Genomic DNA, 25,412 nt, shown 5'->3' with positions numbered 1-25,412 from the left:
AACTTAGAGCTTCCCTATTTATTTTCCACAATTAAGACCCACAAAGCTGAGGCGAGATAAAAATATCAAATAAGGTAGATGGCATTCATTTCATTATTTCCAATTCAAATCAACTCAGTTTCAATGTTGCGCCCAACCTGAAAACATATACTTCACGTCACTTACAGAAACAAACAAAAGCAGCAGCTTTTTCCTATACAAAATGTACATGCCTCATAAGGCTGTGGTCACATTACTAGAGTTTATGCCTGGGTTGAAGTTAAGTGCATTTAAGGTTTGATAAATTATTGAAGACAAAAAGGAAGTCGACAAGCATGTAAATTAAATAATCTGACTACTTGGGTCAGATGATTTAATTATTACAACGTCTATAATTCAAAGTGCATCAACTTCTTGTAAATCATTACTTTCTTTACCACTAAGGTATATGATTCCAAATCAAGATAATCCTCACAAATGTTAAGTCTCCCTTAGATAACTCAAATGCAAAATGGCAGGCACCAAAATCTATACCAATAGAAGCAGCATTGTCAAATAGCCCCATTTATATTTAGCATTTCAATACTCACCTCTACAAATGCACCCAATGTGGCATTTGTTGGATTGTGTGTAATGAGAAATCTCATGTGTTTGTAAGAAACTTCCACGGGTGCAGGGCGATTCATGCGAGCCATTGGATTGGAAACCGGTGGCACAGAAGTATCTTGGCACAAGGTCTGTAAATGATCTTAGTACCTCCAATTTAATCTATGTGCGCTGTCTTCATACAATTGTAGGTTTCTTATTGTAGCACAAGAGCAAAATATTATTCTTTAAACTTTGTTTATAAAATCAGTCCCTTTTTCCGCTTTTTCTTATTTGCTCTCCTTCAAACTACAAATGCTTCTTACATTCAACAGTTCAGTCACCCCATTTGGAGATGCATTGCAAAACAATTAGAATGCAACTAGTGATACCGAACAGGCCAAGTCTCTTATCACTTGGATTTTTTTTTTAAACTTGATGGTCAATCCAAAATGGTAGTCTTCAGGTTCTTGCTTAGATTTACTTGTCTGCAAAGATGCTATGTTGTGCTGGGCAATAGCCACTGCTGTTTCTCACAAACTCCATAAAAGTGTGCTGAAAGGAGCTGTTGAACCACTAAAGAGAGAAAAATACAAATAATTTAGAAATTCATAGGATAACATTTTGACACTTACATCATCTGTGAATAATGTTATAAAAGAGCAAAATGGATAGCATCCGTTTTTCACAGTTTGATTATCGACCAGCTAATATCGCTGCCCTATTGGCTGACACAATGCATGTAAAATATCAATGACTAATGTTTATTGCTTTCAAAATAGTCCAATTCTACAGTATTCAGTATAAACACGACATGTGATGCAAAATATAAAGTCCCCCCCCCCCCACTGCACTGTTTTATAATATGCTTGCAAAACAAAATAATTCCTTTATTTCAACATTTCATGTTTATCTACTAACAAAGCAAATCATCCAGTGCTTCTTGCTCCTAGGTCATGTGAATGCAATCTCATATATTTGGTCTTACGAACTTATTCAGCAAATATTGTTTAAGATAAGAAAAGGCTTTAAAATTAAAAACTTTAGGCTTTTATAAAAATTCTGACTCTCATCCATGGTAATTATGGGATAAAAATACAAGAACAAAGCTTCTTTGGATTTAGAACATAAAGGCGAATCAACATCTTTTGACTGCTGCCAACTGAAAACATATTAGAGCAATTACTATTAATTAAGGGGGGACCACACTGGCTTTGACTTCAGTATTTACATGCGTGCCTTTTGTAGGCTACACATCCAATATGAATTAAAATAGACAAATAATTTTCATGCAGAGAGCCACATATACTTAATGATACTATCAACACTGTTTCTTGCTGCGCTATGAGTGAAAAAAGATAGTCAAGCCAAATGTGTAGGAAGGAACTGCAGATGCTGGTTTAAACTGAAGATAGACACACAAAGCTGGAGTAACTCAGCGGGACAGGCAGCATCTCTGGCAAGAACGAATGGGTGCTGTTTCGGGTCGAGACCCTCTTCAGACCTGGAGGGTCTCGACCTGAAACATCACCATTTCTTTCTCTCCAGAGATGACGCCTGTCCTGCTGAATTACTCCAGCTTTTTGTGTCTATCTTCAGTCAAGACAAATCGCTGTTTCAGCAAAAAGTTGTTTGTGTAACTTGAATCACTACAAAAATTTAACATGCCTCAAGCTGTACCAGTTTTTATTCAGCTTCCATCTGGGTATCTTAACAAATTTTCCATATCAAAATTGAATCACGGAGCATAGGCGGAAACCATATTGTCCATTTAGTTTTTGCTAGGTTTGAAGCAAACTGATCTGGTTGCACTTTCCTGCTACTTCCTTCAAGTATTTGACTAATCTTGCCTTGAGAAGTACTATACTATTAAAACACATTTCTCCCAATCACTAATCATACTGACAATTACCATTATTCTCATGTCCTCTGGTTATCTACTCTTTAGCCATCAAAAATAATTTTTCTACGGCAAATTGTTCATGATTTTAGTATGGATTACTAAGTACGGATTCATTAGTACGGATTCATCAAATCATTCCTCAATCGTCTCTACTTTAATAATCACCCAAGCTGCTCCGGACCATTCACAAGGCTACAATCCCTCATTCCAGGAAACAAGTTCTTTTTGCATCCACACCAAAGCCTGGAGCAACTAGAAAGGTACAATACCATAGGCTAAATCAGCATTTAAGCACCAACTAGCAAAACTTGGACTTCCCATCAATACAAAGCGCTGGAGGAACTCGGAGGGATCCTAAGTTTGACTTTCTAGGCTCTACTTCAACTGGAGCAGGTGAGTTACTGACTGACTTTAGTTTTTGATGCTCTCTTATCATACAGTGCCATACTTATAAATGCTTAACGATTGAACCAAAAGGTTAAATTGTTGGATTTATATCCAAGGCATGGATTTGTGGACCTTGAACTATTACAGTTGTGTATTTGATTTCACTAATGCAATGGAATATAAAGATAATTCCATTGCATCAGAGATGACCTTGAAAAGACCTTGAAAACACCAGACACTCCTGAAATTCCAAATTTCATCAATGCTGTTCAGGGAAAGACGACTATTACCCTTACCCGAGTAAACTTTCAGACTTCCTTATCGGCAGATCTCAATTAGTACGGATTAGTAACATGTTCTCCTCACTATCAACCCAAGACTGCATCTTCTCAATGACTATCAACTCAAGACTACATTTTAATTGTAAAGGAAGGAAATGCAGATGCTGGTTTAAACCGAAGATAGACACAAAAAGCTGGAGTAACTCAGCGGGTCAGGCAGCATCTCTGGAGAGAAGTAATAGGTGACATTTCGGGTCGAGACCAGAAACGTACCTATTCCTTTTCTCCAGAGATGCTGTCGGACCGCTGAGTTACTCCAGCTTTTTGTGTCTATCTGCATTTTCATTGTTGGGTTGGTGGTGGAGAGAGTAAGCAGTTTCAAATTCCCGGGTGTTAACATCATAGATAACCTGTCTTGGACCAGCACCATATTTATTCACAAAGGTGTGCTCGCGCCTTTACTTTCTTAGAAGTAGAAATTTGGCATATCACAGAATTCTCTAATAAATATCTACACAAGTACTGTAGACCAGCTGTGACATGTCCTGGTACATTAAATGCTAATAAACATGAATGCAAGAGGCTGCAGTGTGTTGTGGACACAGCTCAGTCCATCACAGGTGCAGCGTTCCCCTTCATTGAAAGCATGTACATGAAGCACTATCTCAAGAAGGTAGCATTTATTATCATGGATCCACACCAACCAAGCCATGCCCCCTGTTGTCACTGCTACTGTCAGACAGACAGTACAGAAGGGTGAAGTTCCACACCAGTAGGTTCAAGAACAGTTACTTTCTGTAGAATAGCTAGGTTCTGGAACCAATCTGCACAATCCTATTTCACTGTCCTGCAGAATTTATGTAGAATTATGTATAATCCACAGATAATAAAATTATATGAGTTTGCATGCATGTAATGCTGCTGCAAACACATTTTTCATTGTACCTGCACAGTCCATATGGCAACTCATGATTGATTCAGGGCAAAGTAGATATTTATTGCTGGCATTATTGTTCGTAAAAAAATCTGACTGCAATTACAATTATGATAAAGCCAAAAAATGAATGGAAAAGAGGAAGGCAAATCGTTTGGTTCAAATTTATTTCAAAGGAATGCATTAACGTGTTTTTACTCGGAGACCGAAAAAGAGAAATCTCTTTTCTGGAGATACATTTGCCACTTTTTAATTATAGGACATGGCTGGGTGAACTCTCCTGACAAGAAAATTATCAATTGATCTTTCAGCTGACATGCTACATCAAGAGGGTCTGTTCTCCTGGATATTGCTGCTCCAAACATCCAACCACTCTTTTGTCCAAATGCACATTTACAAACTTGGCAGCTGAACTTTTGGAACAGTGCCAGAAATGTGCAGGTTGCTGCTTGCAGTGGTGAGGGCAAGCCAGTTCTTTTGGCCTTGCGTTTTCATTATGGTGCTGCTTATGTTAATTCACAGGACCAAACAGCACCTATGCTTGCTCAACTTAAAATGTCATCATCCTGAAACTGTTCTTTTGTTTTGATCTCCATAGAAGCTGACAAGCGTATTATTTTGTATGATTATCTCCACCATTTTTAATTTTAACTTCAGGTTTCCAACAACCAAAATTACTTTCAAACTCTTTTCCTGAATGGTCTTGGGGATCACAATTTCCAAGCAAGCTTGTAAAATCATCCAATAGCTGAAGTTCTTATAAATTTAAAAAAAAGTATTTTAGCAATGCATGGTGATTGATACGGAATCTTAATTCTGTGAATATAAAAGATTTTGTTCCACCAAATTGAGTTTCTATGGAGAGAGAATTTTTTACCTTTACAATCATTGGATGAAAGATTAATTCAAAATTGGTGGGAATAATTCAATTAAAACAAAATGCGTATTTTCTTACAGCATATGAATAGTATGAGACGGGACAGGTGGCGGAGGTATGCGTTGGGGAGCACTTCGAGTCCAGTGATCACAATACCATTAGTTTCAATATAATTATGGAGAGGGTCAGAACTGGACCTAGGGTTGAGATTTTTGATTGGAGAAAGGCTAACTTTGATGAGATGCGAGATGATTTAAAAGGAGTGAACTGGGACATTTTGTTTTATGGGAAAGATGTAGAAGAGAAATGGAGGACATTTAAAGGGGAAATTTTAAGAGTACAGAATCTTTATGTTCCTGTTCGGTTGAAAGGAAACAGTAAAAAATTTGAAAGAGCCCTGGTTTTCAAGAGAAATTGGACATCTTGTTCGGAAAAAGGGGGAGATCTACAATAATTATAGGCAGCATGAAGTAAATGAGGTGCTTGAGGAGTATAAAGAATGTAAAAAGAATCTTAAGAAAGAAATTAGAAAAGCTAAAAGAAGATATGAGGTTGCTTTGGCAAGTAAGGTGAAAGTAAATCCAAAGGGTTTCTACAGCTATATTAATAGCAAAAGGATAAGGAGGGATAACATTGGTCCATTGGAGAGACAGAGTGGACAGCTATCTGCAGAGCCAAAAGAGATGGGGGAGATATTGAACATTTTTTTTTTTCTTCGGTATTCACCAAGGAGAAGGATATTGAATTATGTGAGGTAAGGGAAACTACTAGTAGCTATGGATACTATGAGGTTCAAAGTAAAAGAAGTACTGACACTTTTGAAAAATATATAAGTGGATAAGTCTCCATGTCCTGACAGGATATTCCCTAAGACATTGAGGGAAGTTAGTGTAGAAATAGCCGGGACTATGACAGAAATATTTCAAATGTCACTAGAAACGGGAATAGTCCCCGAGGATTGGCGTACTGCGCATGTTGTTCCATTGTTTAAAAAGGGTTCTAAGAGTAAACCTAGCAATTATAGACCTGTTAGTTTGACTTCAGTGGTGGGCAAATTAATGGAAAAGATACTTAGAGATAATATATATAAGCATCTGGATAAACAGGGTCTGATTCGGAACAGTCAACATGGATTTGTGCCTGGAAGGTCATGTTTGACAAATCTTCTTGAATTTTTTGAAGTGGTTACTAAGGAAATTGACAAGGGTAAAGCAGTGGATGTTGTCTATATGGACTTTAGTAAGGCCTTTGACAAGGTTCCTCATGGAAGGTTGGTTAAGAAGGTTCAACTGTTGGATATAAATGCAGGAATAGCAAGATGGATTCAACAGTGGCTGAATGGGAGAAGCCAGAGGGTAATGGTGGATGGCTGTTTATCGGGTTGGAGGCAGGTGACTAGTGGGGTGCCTCAGGGATCTGTGTTGGGACCTTTGTTGTTTGGCATGTACATCAATGATCTGGATGAACATGTGGTAAATTGGATTAGTAAGTATGCAGATGATACCAAGATAGGGGGTGTTGTGGATAATGAAGAGGATTTCCAAAATCTACAGAGTGATTTAGGCCATTTGGAAAAATGGGCTGAAAGATGGCAGATGGAGTTTAATGCTGATAAATGTGAGGTGCTACACCTTGGCAGGACAAATCAAAATAGGACGTACATGGTAAATGGTAGGGAATTGAAGAATACAGTTGAACAGACGGATCTGGGAATAACCGTGCATAGTTCCTTGAAGGTGGAATCTCATATAGATAGGGTGGTAAAGAAAGCTTTTAGTATGCTAGCCTTTATAAATCAGAGCATTGAGTGGGATGGGATGTAATGTTAAAATTGTACAAGGCATTGGTGAGACCAAATCTGGAGTATGGTGTACAATTTTGGTCGCCCAATTATAGGAAGGATGTCAACAAAATAGAGAGAGTACAGAGGAGATTTACTAGAATGTTGCCTGGGTTTCAACAACTAAGTTACAGGGAAAGGTTGAATAAGTTAGGTCTTTATTCTCTGGAGCGCAGAAGGTTAAGGGGGGGGACTTGATAGAGGTCTTTAAAATGATGAGAGGGATAGACAGAGTTGATGTGGACAAGCTTTTTTTCCCTTTGAGAATAGGGAAGATTCAAACAAGAGGACATGACTTCAGAATTAAGGGACAGAAGTTTAGGGGTAACATGAGGGTGAACTTCTTTACTCAGAGAGTGGTAGCGGTGTGGAATGAGCTTCCAGTGGAAGTGGTGGAGGCAGGTTCGTTGGTATCATTTAAAAATAAATTGGATAGGCATATGGATGAGAAGGGAATGGAGGGTTATGATATGAGTGCAGGCAGGTGGGACTAAGGGAAAAAAAGTTGTTCGGCACGGACTTGTAGGGCCGAGATGGCCTGTTTCCATGCTGTAATTGTTATATGGTTACATGGTTATGGTAGAAAAATGTACCTTAGCTACACCGATTAACTGAAAATAATAACTTTGCTCTAAAAATTAGATACATTCAGAGAGCCGAATACTATTTTGGCAAGAAAATATTGTAAGCCTTCTTCTTAAACAATCATCTTCATATGAAAATTATGCTAATTCTTCAAGAGGTTTTGGGCCAAGTTTCTGGAAAACAGGTTAACACTTTGAGACTCACTAACTGATTGTCATACTAATTGTCTTTATTTATAATTACTAATAATCAAAAATCAATCAAGCCATCAAACTGTACAACTCCTCCCCCTTCAGTCATTGGATAGAGTGAGACTGACTCCCCCCTCCCCCCTCGCTGGCAGATAAATAAAGTTTTGTCGTATGGGTCCAAACTAAAAATAGAAAAATACAGCACAGGAACAGGGCCTGCGACCCACAATGTCTGTGCCGACCGACTATGATGCATTAAGGTTAGACCAACTATTATCTACCTGCATGCAATTCATGTCTCAATTTCCTTTCTAGTTATATGCCAATCAATGTCTCCGAAATGCGACTATCCTTTCTGGCTCAACCACCACACCTGACAGCACATTCCAGGCACTCACCACCCTGTGTGGAAAAGGTTGCCCTGCACATCTCCTGTCCCTCTCACCTTAAAGCTATGCCCTCTTTCATTTTCATTTTTCCAGCCCGCTGTCACTATTCCGCTCTACAATTTTATATACCCCCCATGACCTCACGCATTCCAGAGAAAATAATCCACGCCTGCCCAACTGCATAGTGTAGCTTATACCCCCTAATCTACGCATAATTCCAGTAAACTTCCCTGTATAGTCACAATCTTTCTTCCTGCAACGGGCTGACTATAATTGCACACCGTACCCCTAATGCGGCCCAAACCATGTCCACAAAGTTACATCCTGATTATTAAGCTCAATATGAAAGCAAGCATACCATAAGCTTCTTTATACCTTATATACTGGTGTTGGCATTTTCAGGGAGTTATTGACTAGGGCCCCAATGGGCCTCAATGTTGTTAAGGACCATGCCATTAATTGCATATTTCCCCTATACATATGACCATCAGTGCAATCACTTACTTGTTCAGATTAAACTCCCTCAGCCATTTCTGCAGCTGATCTATTTACCCTGTTGTATACTTTGACAGCATTCCTTAACAGTCTGTAACCCCAGCGATCTTAGTGTCATCTGCAAACCTACTAATTAACCCGTCAATGTTTACGTCGAAGTCATTTCTATATATCAAAAACAGAGTTCCCAGTACAGACACCTATAGAACTCCACTGGTCACAGACCACCAACCTGAATATTATCCTTCCACCACAACCACCCGTCTTTAGCCAGTTCTGAATCGATACGACCCGGTCACTGTTAATCCCGTGCATTTTAGTCTTCTGGATCAGTCTACCATGAGGGATTTGATAAAATGTCTTCCTAAAATCCATGTAGCAACCATTACCATTACCCTCCCCTCTCTCCCCTTTGTACATGCCTGCCATGTACAAAGCCATCCTGAAGTTCCTAACCAACCATTTTCCAAATAGGAGTAAATCCTATCCTGAACAAGCCACTCCAATAGCTTCCCTGCCATTGACGTGACCTTACCAGCCTATAATTCTCTTTACATTCCTTAAATAAAGGAACAACATTAGCTACACTGCTGTTAATAGTAAACAAGATGAAATAATTATATACATCACATACTGCACAAATGCAGACAGGTCCAATTCAAAGCAGAAAATATCAAACGATTTAAATAGTCAAATATTTTCCTTCATGTAAGTGGTAAAGTTAGAGGAAATGGTAATGAAAATCTTCATTTTAGCAGCTGGACCTGGCTATCAAGTGAGATGTTTGTGGGGTAAATCCCACTCCAGGAATTGATAGTGTAAATTTATTTACACTTAGAGTCAGTTATACAGCTTGGAAACGGGCCCTTTGGCCCAACTTGCCCACGCCGTACACCACGTCCCACCTGCCCGCGTTTGGTCCATATCCTTCCAAACTTGACCTATCCATGTACCTGTCGAACTGTTGGAATAGTCGCTTCCTCAACGATCTCCTCTGGCAGCTTGTTCCATACACTCATCACCCTTTGTGTGAAAAAAGCACCTCTCAGATTCCTATTAACTCTTTTCCCCTTCACCTTAATCCCAAGTTCTCTGATCCTCAATTCACCTACTCTGGGCAAGAGACTGTGCTATCTATTCCTGTCATGATTTTATACACCTCTATACGATCACCCATTCACAGACCACAGTCTGTCCGTATTGGTGGAAATGTGTCATCCTCGATAACAATCAGCACAGGAGCACCTCAAGGCTGCGTGCTCAGCCCCCTGCTGTACTCACTCTATACTCATGACTGCATAGTCGGACATAGTGCGAACTCCATCATCAAGTTCGCCGACGACACCACTGTTGTGGGACGTATCACTGATGGGGACAAATCAGGCTATAGAAGTGAGATCGACCGATTGACCAAATGGTGCCAGCACAATAACCTGGCTCTAAACACCAGCAAAACCAAGGAACTGATTGTGGACTTCGGAAGGGGTAGGATAGGGACCCACAGTCTCGTTTATATCAACAGGTCGATGGTGGAAAGGGTCAAGAACTTCAAATTCCTGGGCGTGCATATTTCCAAAGATCTCTCCTGGTCCCAGAACACTGATGCAATCATAAAGAAAGCACATCAGCACCTCTACTTTCTGAGAAGATTACGGAGAGTCGGTATGTCAAGGAGGACTCTCTCGAACTTCTACAGGTGCACAGTAGAGCATGCTGACCGGTTGCATCGTGGCTTGGTACCTGAGCTTCCAGAAGCTGAAAAGGCTGCAAAAAGTTGTAAACACTGCCCAGTCCATCATCGGCTCCGACCTCCCTAGCATCGAGGCGCTGCCTCAAAAAGGCTGCCAGCATCATCAAGGACCCACACCATCCTGGCCACACACTTATCTCTCCGCTGCCATCAGATATAAGGTACAGGAGCATGAAATCTGCAACATCCAGGTTCAGGAACAGCTCCTTCCCCACAGCCATCAAACAATTAAACACAACTTCAAACAAACTATGAACTATAACAGCCTGTTGCACTTTATCTGTGCATTTATGTGTGCATATATATTCTATGGTATATGGTCACACTGATCTGATCTGGATTTATGCCTAAAATATTCTGTTGTGCTGCAGCAAGCAAGAATTTAATTGTCCTATCTGGGAACATGACAATAAACTCTCTTGTCTTGGCTCCTGCACCCCATTGAATAGAGTCTCAGCCTACTCAACCTCTCCCTATAGCTCAGACCCTCTAGTCCTGGCAACATCCTCGTAAATCTTCTCTGTACCCTTTCCAGCTTGACAACCTCATTCTTCCAAGATGATGCCCCAAATGCAGCCTCACCAACGTCTAATACAACTGCAACATGACCTCCCAATGTCTATACTCAATACTCTGACTGATGAAGGCCAATATGCCCAAAGTCCTTTTGACCATCTCATCTACCTGCGACTCCACCTTCAAGGAACCTGCACTTCCAGATTCCTCTGCTCTGCAACACTCACCAGAGTTCCACATTCACTGTGTTGGTCCTGCCCATTTTAGACTTCCCAAAATGGAACACCTCACTTTTCTCTATATTAAATTCCATCAACCATTTCTCAGCCCACTTTGCCAATCGATCAAGATCCTGCTGCAATTTTTCACAACCACCCACTTTTGTATCATCAGCAAACTTGCTAATTTTGCCGTATGTTCTTCATTTAAATTATTGATATATATGTTTCTTCTGTGATCCACTGAGAGTACTGGATCAGATAATTAAATTCAGACAAGGATATCATTAGTTTGGTCCAGTGGGTTATAGTAACTGTGTTAACGCCCTTATTTTTGCACATGGTACCATAGTCAACCACCTGAAGAGTGGAAGGAAGGGGAATCTGAACAGAACGTAATATAATAGTTCAGTGTGTACTTTTGCGATGAGGGTTGAGGGTTGGGTGTGGCTCCGGTGCTAGTGGAAAGGACAAATTGCTGGTAGTTTTGAAGGCAAGGGAAACAATAAGCAAAGGGATGTAAATATCAATGTAAAGAAATTGTGAATTTAGAAAATAAAAACAAATTATAGAGGATATCAATTATTGCCTGTGTTATAAATGTAACTTAAGGATGGTAAAATGACGACAAGACATGTTTAAAATGTAAACCATGCATCCAGACTTGCATGGCAATTGCATTTGAAACAGTGAATGCTGAGATCTATTCCACTCATGCATAAAAATTCAGTTATTTTATTGTTCTATACAATGCGAGTTCAAGCCATAACTGGGCTGTAAGGGAAAGAAGGATATTTTGTGTGTATAATATATTAATTTCACTTTGCTGGAGAAATTCCCTGATTTTAATCAAAGAGGTGGCTGTAGTGCATTTCATCGAGTCTTCAAATGGATTCTAAGTAAAATGACTTCACGCGTGTACACAATGCTAACCCATTCAATAGTACATGTAGCGTTCTTAAATAAAAAGTATATTTGTTATAAAAAAATATACTTAAGCTATTCTTTTAAAATAAATCAAAGTTCAGTAGCAGTACAACAGGTAGCAAAGCATAAATTGCAGCTTTTGATGATGCAGTTGGTATTCTAACAGGAACGTTTGTGTTCTGATTTTGTACTGATCAAATAGATGGTAGTTTTGGAAACATATGCAGTAATCTAAAATCTGATTGCTGCACAGATTGGTACTGTAACACACAGCATCTCTCCCACTATTTTGCAACCACTTATTTTGGCTGAATTTGACGAAAAGTACATTATTGTATAGTTATAAAACAATTCAATCTTCTTGAGATTTAAAAATGCCACCTCAGTCTATATCATGCAGTTATAAACATGCAAGCACCCACAACGGATCACACCTGAAAGTGAGATGGCAGCGCTGTCAAACACCAACTTGAGCAATGGCAGTTCTCATTCAATTTTACCTGTGCAACTATAATTAGTTTGCTTTCACAAATATAAACCTACATTGTGGTAGAAATTTAGGCTGCTGAATGATATAATCAGCTGAAAAAAAATCTTACCGTAATAATGGAGTTCAAAATGAGATCTCCAGAGAATATTCTGTGTACACAGCTTCTAATCCAGATTGTAATAACCATTTTTGCTTCAAACCAGTCAGAGGCAGCATCAACCAGCCATATGACACTGACAGCAGTGATTGCTAATGTCAGAAACAAATGGCCCCTTAATACTAATAGGCCAGCCTGCTGAAACACAAGAAGATTTTAAGCCTCATAATCCTGGAACAACTAACACCATCTTGTTTAAAAATGTAATCTGATAGATAGTTGCTCATATTTTTCACATGAACAAATCAGAAATGGTATATATTGTTCATTGAAAATATAACAGCTATACTTCTCAAGTGACAGTTTCAAGCATTGTACAATCTTAAACTATTTTAATCAAAAGGTCAACATAAAGGACTATAGAGCTCAGGGAAGTGATGTCCTTGAAACAGACTTTACAAACGTTTTCACAATCTTGAAGCACATGGTGGACAAATCCCTGGAGCCTGACGAGAATGTTGTAGGAAGTCAGGGAAGAAATCCAGTCAGACATTTTTGCATCTTTGTTAACAGCAGGTTAGGTGCCGGAAGCCTGGAGGGTGGCTAATATTGTATCTTTATTTAGGAAAAACCTTTGGGAGGAAATTACTCAAGGGGATTCCAAAAGTCAGGATTCATCTGCATTTGGCTAGGCATAGATCGATTTGGGATAGCTTTGTGCAAAGAGAGTCGTGTCTCACAATTTTAATTTTATTCTTTTGTTACGAGGATTGACCAGGGCAGGACGGAGCATCGTATCAATTTGCTCTTTATCAAAGCTTTGACAAGATGTCCTTCACTAAGGAGGACACAAACAATCTTCCTGATATAGTAGTGGCCAGAGGATCTGGGGTGACAGAGGAACTGAAGGAAATCCACATTAGGCAGGAAATGGTGTTGGGTAGACTGATGGGACCGAAGGCTGATAAATCAGGGCCTGATGGTCTGCATCCCAGGGTACTTAAGGAAGTGGCTCTAGAAATCGTGGATGCATTGGTGATAATTTTCCAATGTTCTATAGACTCAGGATCAGTTCCTGTGGATTGGAGGGTGGCTAATGTTATCCCACTTTTTAAGAAAGGCGGGAGAGAGAAAATGGTGGTGGGGAACATGCTGGAGTCAATTATAAAAGATGAAATTTGGATAGCAGTAACAGGATCGGTCCGAGTCAGCATGGATTTACGAAGGGGAGGGGAGAGGGAGGGAGGGGAGGGGGAGAGAGAGTACCTTTTTACTTCAACCCAAACAACCATTTGCAGGCAGTGCTGTTACCTCTAACCATATTTTCATTTTCAAACCAAATTAAGGGTACTCGCAGTGCTGTAGACATTTTTCAGTATCATTCAAAGCTCTGATTGAGGCACACCACTTGCAGAGACTGATTGAGGCACACCACTTCCTGGTTTTATAGTCCCTCCCCCCTGCTGCCAGCGGGGGCAGCAGAGAGAATGGAGAATTTTGTAAAATCATTAATATCTCTGTCATATTTCATCGACGGGAAAAATCCTCAGCACACATACGGTGGAGGGGGGCTCTGAGCGAGGTGGCCAAAAATGACGGCCGTAGGTGGCGGCGTTCTCTCGGAAATCGCAGCACAGATCGCCAAAACCGGTCAAGAACAGAGTTTTAGTAATATAGATTAGTGGGCAAAATTAGAGCACATGGTATTGGGGGTAGAGTGCTGACATGGATAAAAAATTGGTTGGCAAACAGGAAACAAAGAGTAGGGATTAACAGGTCCCTTTCAGAATGGCAGGCAGTCACTAGTGGGGTACCACAAGGCTCGGTGCTGGGACCGCAGCTATTTACAATATACATCAATGATTTGGATGAAGGGATTCAAAGTAACATTAGCAAATTTGCAGATGACATAAAGCTGAGTGGCAGTGTGAACTGTGAGGAAGATGCTATGAGAATGCAGGGTGACGTGGACAGATTGGGGGAGTGGGCAGATGCATGGCAGATGTAGTTTAATGTGGATAAATGTGAGGTTATCCACTTTGGTATAAAAAACAGGAAGGCAGATTACTATCTAAATGGCATCAAATTAGGAAAAGGGGAAGTACAACAGGATCTGGGGTCCTTGTTCATCAGTATATGAAAGTAAGCATGCAGCTACAGCAGGCAGTGAAGAAAGCGATTGGCATGTTGGCCTTTATAGCAAGAGTACTCGAGTATAGGAGCAAAAAGGTCCTTCTGCAGTTGTACAGGGCACAAGAGAGAACACACCTGGAGAAAAGACAGACAGACTGCAGTCGAGCCGCCGCCACCAAAAGTGAGATCAAAAAATTTAAAAGATCCGAGGGACAAGATTTTCAGGACATCCACTGTGCTACCCTCCATAAAACATCCTGATGCTGTGCCCGCGGCCACGGAAACCCCTATATGTACATCTGATTATAAAATTGTTTTGAGAATTCGCAACCAAGGCTTCCCTACAATTCTGTTAAAATTGCATCAAGAAATATTCTTTGTTTGATTAACTTTGTAGGAACCACATAATTATTCTAGTTATGTGTTGTTGTGCAGAAAATCAATCTGAATACCACTCAAAATGCTATCATAATTTATTTGCTTAGTTACTGTCATTTTAGTTTCATACTTCAGATGCATCTTTATTCTTCTGCTCTCAAACAAACTCCAATAGATCAGCGAGATTACACTGGTCCTTGAACACTGTGGAGCAGAATTGCTTTGAAATTTGATGATTTTAATTTATTCTTTGAAGTTAGCTCAATTACAGGGTTGAGGAGGCTGGCGAGGAAGGCGAGAGCGGGAAAACTTTAACTGGACAAGGTACTGTTATGATATATAGTTGCTCATCCAGCTACAGGGAACAACTTGTGTTTTTATTTTTAAATGGTCTTTAAAATCACAAGCTTGATTATGGGATTGCACAAAATAATATGTGCAAGTATAGTAAAGTTTAATTTGTTGCAGGATTATGGTCACATCTGGGACCAAAGAGCCTGTTCTTGTGGTGTCCTGGTCTATGTACTCATTGAATCCTTAACAGAGGCATTCATAGATACAATATACAATCCAAGCCACTGGAATACGATTCAGTGCCAAATCATACTTCAGTGAATTTTAGATGACTTCATCTATTATTGAAGGAAAACAGGACTAACAGATACATTGATTAATGCAAAACTGATACCCACTTTCCCTCTGCCAAAACGTTTTCCAACGAGAAATTTAAATTTCAAATTACTTTAATATCTTCCCCATAGCTTATATTAATAATGGGACCATCAATTATACAGCTGTTACATTGATTCATGTATATATGCTTCGTGCAAATAGGAACAATGTTTCAAATTCACAAGATGTCTGGCTTCATACTGTACATTTGACTAATCACTTAGCGGCCAGGATATGCTCTGAGGAATAAGAGCCCTCAAAGCTCACATGTAGGTTAGGGGTGCACTCTGGCAGACCACATGGATCCTTCAGTCTCACATCATACCAGGACACTTCTTTAGTAAGGAGATGAGGAGGAATTCATCAGAGGTGGTGAATCTGTAGAATTATTTGCCAGAGAAGGCTGTGGAGGCCAGGTAAATTGATATTTAAGGCAGAGAGAGAGAGATAGATTCTTGATTAGGAGGTGTCAGGGTTAAAGGGAAAAGGCAGGAGAATGGGGTTCGGAGGGAGAGAAAGATCAGCCATGATAGAATGGCGGAGTAGACTTGATGGTCCAAATGGCCTAATTCTCCTCCTATCACTTATGACCATTGCTTGTTAGATCCGATGAAAGTTACTGTCTGCCGCTCATCTGTTTGGTTGATTTACTTGAAGATTTTACTATGATTACAAGCTTAATGGCCAGCGACCACTTTGATGAATATGCTGGACAAAATGCTGGAGTAACTCAGCGGGACAGGCTGCATTTCTGGAGAGAGGGAATGGGTGACGTTTCAGGTCGAGACCCTTCTTCAGACTTTAATAAGCTCCTGAACTCCATTATTTTATGCTTAACTTTATTTAATCATATCAATTCTTATTCCTAATCCTACTTTCAACAGAGTTATGAGGTGTCAATTTACACGGTGGTTTTCAGGAACACACACCCAGGCATAACTTGAGGTTAATGTTCTTTAATTTATGCTGGTCTATTTGTTGACAAAGTGGTCAATTGTATTTGGCCTTCAGAGAGAATATGATGCACATTGCAGATTATAGTGCACAGCCACGTCAGATTGCTGAAGAAATTCGTCAGCCCTCTCCTGTACTGACGAACTAGAGAAGGATAACTGCCAACTTCCTGCTCGTCATGTAGAAATAAGTTATCACGGTTTTGGTTTATACAAATATCTTTTAAGGGAGAGACACTTTGTGCAGGAAAAAGGCTTGAGGAGTTGAATGGCCTGCTTTTCTTTTCTTTTTTTTTTTTAAATGATTTTCTACTTTTAAGAGTTTTGACATACATTTAACTTGTACATCGTTCAAAATAGTTTGTTTGCATGTAGATTAAATGGGACCATGAAGTATAGATGGTCCTGACTTCTTCTTATTGCGTATGGCGTGCACAGCCTAAAGTTGTAGGACAACTTGTTCTGTTTGATTGTGCACGCCGGGTTGATTGCATTCGTCGAAACAGGGCGGACCACGTGAAGGTTGCAATCTTCCACCCCATGGTCCTGACTGGAGCTGGCAGTTACCAGTTTTGGAACATTTATTAGTCCAGAAAGAGCCTGAACTGTCAAAATAATTTCCAGCCTCAATCAGGTGAAAATATTGTCTTTTACGATGAGCATCTTGAAAATCCTTCAGAGTGTAGCAGGTAGTGTTTTAATACACCTTTCCCATGACAAATATGACAACATATTACATTTGTTGTGATTGTTATCAATAAGTTAAAATCAGAGATACTTACAACAGCAGAAACTATGCTTGTTTGATGGACACCTGCCAACTAAATTAAATATTCTAACATCTGTCAACTAATAAATTCAGACATAAGACCTTAATACAACCAAGTATAAAATGATCAGTTCACCATGTTTACATTTTCCAGGAGTATAGTCATTTTGGACTGGTCAAATGTCAGCACATGATCAATAAAATATTTCACTGTTTTTACAAAACAGTTTAGCAGATTCATATAATTATAGATGCATATAGCACATAAAAAGGGCACCTTCGGCCCAATTTATCCATGCCAATCATGATTCCCATCTACACTAATCTCTTTTGCCCACATGAAGACCTCTATCCTAAGCCTCTCCTATTTTAAGCACCTATCACACATTCCACAAATTCACAAGTGACAGGAGTTGAATAAGGCCTTTCAGTCCATCGAGTCTACCCTGCCATTCAATCATGGCTGATCTCTGCCACATAATCCCATTTTTCTGCCTTCTTCCCATTACCGACTTGTAAGTACTCGGGAAACTTGTTAATGCAGGTACTCGGGAAACTTGTTAACTCGTGAAAAATTTTCAACTTGTTGAAAGAAGGGGAGTGAATGCATTCCTGTTTGAATAAGTGTAGGAAGGAAATGCAAATGGTGGTTTACACCAAAGACAGGCATAAAAAGCTGGAGTAGCTCAGCGGGTCATGCAGCATCGCTGAAAAAAAGTCTCGACCCAAAGCATCGCCTATTCCTTTTCTCCGGAGTTATTCCAGCTTTTTGTGCCCATCTCTTGTTTGAATAAGATTATTTGAAAATGAAATGATCCACACCAACTCTTAAAAATAAATCACCTTTATGTGAAAAATAAACCAATTGCAAAACTTTGCCAACACGAAGGGGAATATCCGCTGGGGTCATTCGCTACCATCCGCAGTCACGGATAAATCCGTGCAGGATATGATAACGTGGCCAATGATACAGGAGTGAGGTGAGATCCCCGAAATACAGTCTGCCGAGCGATGAATAAACAGTGGTGAGAAATGTACTAGCCATCAGCCTATATATTGAAAAATCCCAAAACCCGGGTTCAGTGAGTTTAGAAAAAGTACATTAGACAAGAAACCTTTACAAATAGCGAAGCTTTTCGTATGGCAGAGCACACACCTGGTGAAAATGTCCCAAAGGGCGGAAACAGGCCCTTCAGCCCACTGAGCCAGCCGTCAAACACTCATTTACCGCAAACTCATTTCTGCCTGCATTCACATCAAAATCCCACCTGAGCCCCATTTGACCACTCACCAACACATCAGGGGAAGGTGACAGTCCTTCAGGTGTTTTTGCCATTCATTTCTCACCGAGTCATAGGTTGATACAACACAGCAGCGTGCGGGGAGCGAAAGGGAGCACTTCGGGGAAACTTCATAAAATAGTACCTGAGGTTAGAATCGAACCCGGGTCCCTGGAGCTGTGACACATGCTGCTCAAGTGAACGCATTATAAACTGAATGAGGACAGACAATGATCAGATTAATTGAACACAAAGGGCGTAGATTTAACGTGAGCGGCAGGCGGAATAGAGGGCATCTGATGACTTTTTTCTCGAACCAGTAAGTACTGGAGTCGTAATCTGAGAACGCGAAGGAGGCAGGTTTACAGAGTATATGGGCGAGAACTCGAATAACGGTTAGGAAGGCTATGGTTGGAATGGACATGGTGGGCGGAGAAGCCTGTTTGTGTTGTATGAACCCACGACTTGATGAGAAATGAGTGACAAAAACACCTGAATGATTGTGAGATAATGATCATGGATGACTTTTAATGGAAAGTCCACACATACAGATAGACAGCCAAGAAGAACTTCATATCTACACTCCGATGGACTGGCAGATGGAGGAGATTGGAGTTGGGGAAAGAGAGGAAAAGCCCAAGAGGAATACAGGGAAAAGGATATTGGAAAAGACAGATGCTGGAATCCTGAAACGTATGTCAAAACATTTAAAAGGTATAAACACATAGCAAATAGGTGGAGTAGGCCATTCGGCCCTTCGAGCCAGCATTGCCATTCAATATGATCATGGCTGATCATCCAAAATCAGTATCCCGTTTCTGTTTTCTCCCCATATCCCTTGATTCTATATTTAAGAGGGAGTTAGATGTGGCCCTTGTGGCTAAGGGGATCAGGGGGTATGGAGAGAAGGCAGGTACGGGATACTGAGTTGGATGATCAGCCATGATCATATTGACTGGCGGTGCAGGCTCGAAGGGCCGAATGGCCTACTCCTGCACCTAATTTCTATGTTTCTATGATTCCGTAACCTTAAGAAATTTAAACATGGAAGGCTTTTAGAGTGTAAAAAAAAACTGCATGCATCATTTTTTATCATGTGATAATTTTTCCACACGTCGGTCGGTAGTCGTTGTTGGCTCAAGAGCAACTTGGGAGAGGAACTTCGTACATCGCAGAAATGAGAAGTAAACAGCAAACTTAGAGATACACGTGGGAACTCGTTTAAATTCGTGAACATAAACTTGGAATCTCGTAGAAAACACCGAGTTTGATTTTTTCTTTCATTCGGGATCACTCGTGGGTGGACTCACACCGTGAGACAGGGCTATTAATGTTTCAAACTGATGACTTGTAATCGTGCCTTAAAGCGTGGAGACCAAGACTATACAATGCAAGCTATGGGAGTGGTACTGACACCCCGTGCAAATGCCAAAAAATAACCAAAAATGGTCTAGGGGTGTTAAAATAGTGTAGATAAGACATACAGGGCATGTAATTTACGATCATCTTTAATCCACGTACAGACTTAACAGCACAGTAGCATGTTAGTTGTTGCTGCATACTGTCTGCTACCCGAACTGCGTAGCATAGGAAGTGGGTGTTAATATAAATGATATAGTAAGGCGGGGTCAGTGATGCTAACCTATATAATGATTGGTTGCATGCATAAACCAATCTACAAATAGGGTGCACAAATTTGCATCTCCGACATTATATTTCAATTGCCTTCTGTTTGTCTGTAAACTCAACCTCCTACATTTTTTGGCTACCTTATGCTCTTCTACCAAATTTGTAGATGACATGTGCATGTACCTTTAATATAGTGACCTCACCACTACTCCCCATATCAGAAGTATGATTGCAACTTCCCCACCCATTGATCTCTCTCTAGCTCCTGTGACAGACCACGTACAGCTAGGGCAGTAACGTTTGTGTATTATCAATAAATAGTAGTCAAGGCACAGTGTGTTGATGACTCCTCTTTACATGGTCAGAAGTGGGATACTAACCCACGGCTCCAATTGGAGACCAGAAGGTCCTGAAGGCCTCTCGGTCCCTCACTTTCTACCTGCTAGACTCTGACAACATTACCTTGCTGGGTACCCAGGCGTGCCATGACCTCGGATTGGTCTCCTTTCACCGTGATATCCACCAGGTGCGGACCCTCATGGACCCCCTGCACGAATACCCTGACCGTTTCGACGATAAGCTGGGCAAGCTGCCCAGCTGCTACAAGATTGCTGTCGACCCCAGTGTTGAACCAGTGATTAGCAATGTTACAAAATTTTGAGATTTAAAAAATCAAGTCTGCAATTTATCCCATCAGATAAAGCATAACAATAAGTTTAATTTGACACCAAATTCACTTTCATATCTCAAGTATTAAAGAAGTTATGACCATTTTCATACTCGGAAATTAGCATCTTGTTCCCTATTGATTTTCAATGGACATTACAAAAAAGCTGTGATCTTGGATAATCAAACGCCCATTTCTTAAGGAAAGATTAACATTTTTAAATAGCCTAAGTGTCCAAAGATTATTCACAAATAATTCACAATATAACATGATTTTTATATCTAATTTACATTAATTTATAGGCCAAATGGAAGGAATTTAGTGTTCAATTGCTGTAAATAAATGCCCATTTAAATCGGCTTTCTAGTGGGTTCATGTGGAACGCGCCGGTTTAGAACGTTGACATAGCGCTGGATTAGTGCCCTCAAGTGCCGAGAAAAACATTGCGGGATATAAAAAGCCCAAAATGAGCTATTCGTTATAGATAATTTGATATATAGGGTTATATATATGCCCCATTTAATGTAAAAATAAGGTACATACCTTTAATTGTTTGCTCTATAAAACCCTGGGGCTGCGAGAGGTTGCGAGATGAAACAGTAATTTTAAAACTATTAGAACTATATTATCGAGGCCTATAAAACTAATAATACCTTTTGCGACCAGGTCTTGCAGCGATTTTTCGTTAATGATTTACTAGGCTGAACATGTGCGATTAGTACAGCCTAGTAAAAATCGCGTTTTAAACCCGCCCCCTCCAAACAGCGCCAAAATCGCGGGCCTGGCTGAGGGCAGATTCCTAATGACGATTCAGGTAGGTTTTGTAACATACCTACAGTGATCCGCCCGCCGCACCGCGTCTCCTTCGCCATGAAGGACAAGGTGAAATCAACGCTGCTCAACATGGTCACCATGGGCGTCCTGAAAGAGGTGAGCGATCCCACCCGGTGGGTCCCCACCATGGTCGTTGCCGTGAAAAAGGACAAAAGTAAAATTCGCATTTGCATCAACCCCAAGGACCTGAACCTGGCCATCAAACGCCCGCACTACCCAATGCGAACAGTGGAGGACGTCGCTGCACAGGTTGGTCCGGCCACTGTCTTCTCGGTCCTCAATGCCAAGAGCTCTTTCTGGCAGATACCGCTGGACGAGCGATCCTCCTACCTGACTACCTTCAGCACGCCTTTCGGAAGGTTCCGATTCCTCCGCATGCTATTCGGGATTAACTCTGCCAGCGAGGTTTTCCAGCGAACGATGGAGCAGCTGTTTGCCGGTCTGCCGTGTGCTATCATCGTTGACGACATTCTGGTCTACGGTAAGGACGTGGCTGAGCACGACCTCCACCTCCGTCAAGTCCTAGACCGGGCCCGTGAAATCAACCTCAAGCTCAACCCAAAGAAGTGCCGTTTCCGCGTCCCGGAGGTCACTTACGTGGGCCACGTTTTTACTGCCTCGGGGCTGAAGCCTGACCCGCAAAAAACGGCTGCTGTCTCCGGGATGTCCTCACCCACCGAGGTGCCCAGCCTGCAGCGTTTCCTGGGCATGGTCAACTACCTGGGGAAGTTCATCCCCGACATCAGCGAGCTGAGTGCGCCCCTGAGGGAGCTTATCAAGAAGGACACTGCCTGGGCCTGGTTCCCGCATCACCAAAAAGCCTTCGACGTCCTGAAGTCAAGACCAGTCAGTACCCCCACTCTCAAATTCTTTGATCTACAGCGTCCCATCGTTCTCACCTGCGATGCTTCAAGATTCGGTCTTGGTGCCGCCTGCCTGCAGCTCCACGATGGCCTGCAGCTGCCCGTTTCCTATGCGTCCCGCACCATGACCCCGGCCGAGCAGCGCTAGGCTCAGATTGAGAAGGAACTGCTTGCCGTGGTATTTGCTTGCTCCAAGTTCAAGGACTACATTCTGGGCAACAACTTCACGATCGAGACCGACCACCAGCCGTTGGTCACCATCCTAAACAAGCCAATCCACGTTGCCTCTTCCCGGCTGCAGCGCATGATGCTGCAGCTCCAGTGCTTCACTTTTAAAATTGTGTATCGCAAGGGCAAGGACATGTTCGTGGCCGACACGCTGTCCCGCGCGCCACTATCGTCCACTGATCGCCACCCATACGAATCGTCTGACCTGATGGTGCTTAACGTTAACATTGTGCCTTCACAGCAGATGCAGTCCCTGGTCAAGCACACTGCCAAGGATCCTGCCCTGCAGCAGCTTGCCGACGTCATCCGGCAGGGCTGGCCAGACCGTCGTTCATCCTTGCCGGCCGGTGCCGTGCCCTACTTCCTGGTCCGTGACGAGCTCGTCCTGCACGACGGCGTGGTGGTGAAAGGACACAAGGTGGTTGTGCCCGCTGCGCTGCGGGACCACTATTTTCAATCCGCCCACCGCGGTCATCCTGGGGCCGAGGCCACTCTGTCCCACGCCCAGAGTCAGTTCTACTGGCCCGGCATGGCCCAAGACATCCGGGAGAGGGTCTCCGCCTGCTCTACCTGCAATAGCCTTGCTCCCCATCAGCAACGCCAGCCGCTTCTGCAACAGCCTGCCCCTGAACTGCCCTGGATGGCTGTCGCCACTGACATTTTCGAGTGGCGCGGCAAGCACTTCCTGGTCCTTGTTGACTCTTATTCCAGCTGGTTCGAGGTCGACCAGCTGCACTCCCTCACCTCTTCGGCCGTCATCGGGAAGCTTCGCCGCCACTTCGCCACTTTCGGCTCCCCGGCGAGCCTCCAATCTGACAACGGCAGCCAGTTCACCAGTGCCGAGTTTCGGGGTTTCGCTGCCAGCTGGAACTTCCGACACTACACCAGCAGTCCAGAGTACCCGCAAAGCAACGGCCTGGCGGAGCGCGCTGTCCGCAGTGCTAAGGACTTGCTGGAGCATTGCAGACTGTCCGAATCCGACTTTTACCTGGCCCTCCTCAATCTTCGAAACATCTCCCGCGACCCTGCCTTGGGCTCGCCAGCACAGCGGCTGATGGCTCGCACTACGAGACCTCCACTCCCTGTGACCCAGCAGTCCCTCGTGCCCTCTGTTCTCCAGCCTGCTGCTGTCCAGGAGCGCATTGCCCTCAAGCATGCAGTGCAAAAGCGCTCCCACGACCAGTCCTGCTGTCCCCTACCGCGTCTGTTCCCCGGCCAAGTCGTCCGGATGCGGTCCCCCTCAGGTCACTCCAAGCTTGCCACCGTCGTCGGTGATGCTGGTTCGCCGCGGTCCTACCTGGTCGACCACGGCGGTACCATCTACCGCCGGTCCCGCCAACATTTGCGGCTTGTCAACGAGCCCCCACCACCGCCTGCCGAACCTTTCTCCCTTCCGTTGTCCGCCACACTGCCTGCCGCCCCACGCATGCCTCGGTCCCTGCCATCCCAGCTCTTCCAACCCCGCTCTCCGCCTGGCAGCCCTCGTTCCCCTGCCCTTCCACCCGCTGCGCCTGCATCTCCTCCACTGGCTCCGCCTACTCTTTCTCCTCCTGGATCCCCCGGTTCGGTCACTCGCTCCCGCTCCGGCCCCTGCTCTTCCTGCAGTAGGGGGAGATGGCAAGCTGCTTACCCGGTCCGGGCGGCTGGTTAAGCCGCCTGTCCGCTATGGTAAATTTGCTTAGCTGTTTGCTCATCTGTTGTTTAACTGTTTGCTTACCTGCTCGTAGCGCATGAGCCGTGGTCGCCCCTTCACTACTGTATTGCTTTTGTTTCCAAGGGGAAGGATGTAGATGACATGTGCATGTACCTTTAATATAGTGACCTCACCACTACTAACCACTCCCCATATCAGAAGTATAATTGCAACCTCCCCACCCATTGATCTCTCTCTAGCTCCTGTGACAGACCATGTACAGCTAGGGCAGTAACATTTGTGTATTATCAATAAATAGTAGTAACGACACAGTGTGTTGATGACTCCTCTTTACAAAATTTACCTTTGATGTCTCCACAACTGTCATTTACACAAATAGTAAAATGTTGAGTCAGCATCAATCTCTGAGGCACATTCATTACATCTTTCCAGCCAGAAAAAGACAATTTTTTGTCCAATTCTTGTCAACTAACCAATCTTTAACCCATTCCCATGCCAAAATGTTACCGCAAGGTGCTCTGAATTTTTATCATCTACAATATCTTTGTTATACGTTTTCAAATGCCTTCAGTAAATCTAATTGTACACCCACAGTGTATGTCATTGAACGTCAGAGTCATACAGTGTGGAAACAAGCCCTTCGCCCAATTTGCCACACCGACCAACATGCCCAATCTACACTTGACCGATAACCCTCTAAACCGATGGGATTTCCACAAAGAAATACAATAAATTGGTCAAACATTTTTTCCCTTCTACATTGGAAAACACATTTCCAAACTTTTCCCAAGAGAAGGCTCATGCTCTTCCAGGAATTCTGTAGGAATGAAAATGACAAGAGTTCTTGTTTCCCGTTCCCGGCCCGACTCGGAGCTGAAGCTGCGGGACTCGGAGCTGAGGCAGCGGTG

At 42.4% G+C, this 25,412-nt stretch overlaps 1 protein-coding gene across 5 annotated transcripts in view; it reads right to left on the bottom strand.

The window, feature by feature from the left end:
- LOC129696213 (protein tyrosine phosphatase type IVA 3-like) overlaps positions 1–25,412 on the bottom strand; it is a 94,547-nt gene that overhangs the window by 20,875 nt on the left and 48,260 nt on the right. For 3 of the 5 annotated variants that reach the window (XM_055633881.1, XM_055633883.1, XM_055633880.1), the window contains exon 2: positions 570–1,140. The exons of 1 other annotated variant lie outside the window; for it this stretch is intronic. In XM_055633881.1, coding sequence (XP_055489856.1) covers positions 570–674 — 105 coding nt within the window. In that variant the 5' untranslated portion in view covers positions 675–1,140. Of the gene's footprint in view, positions 1–569; positions 1,141–12,456; positions 12,596–25,412 lie in introns of those variants that run through there. One more of the 5 variants, XM_055633882.1, reaches the window with a different exon arrangement.

This window comes from Leucoraja erinacea, chromosome 4 (genome assembly GCF_028641065.1).
Source record: "Leucoraja erinacea ecotype New England chromosome 4, Leri_hhj_1, whole genome shotgun sequence".
In the NCBI taxonomy this organism is placed as follows: Eukaryota; Metazoa; Chordata; class Chondrichthyes; order Rajiformes; family Rajidae; genus Leucoraja; species Leucoraja erinaceus.
Note: the sequence above shows the minus strand (reverse complement) of the source record. Positions and strands in the feature narration are given on the sequence as shown.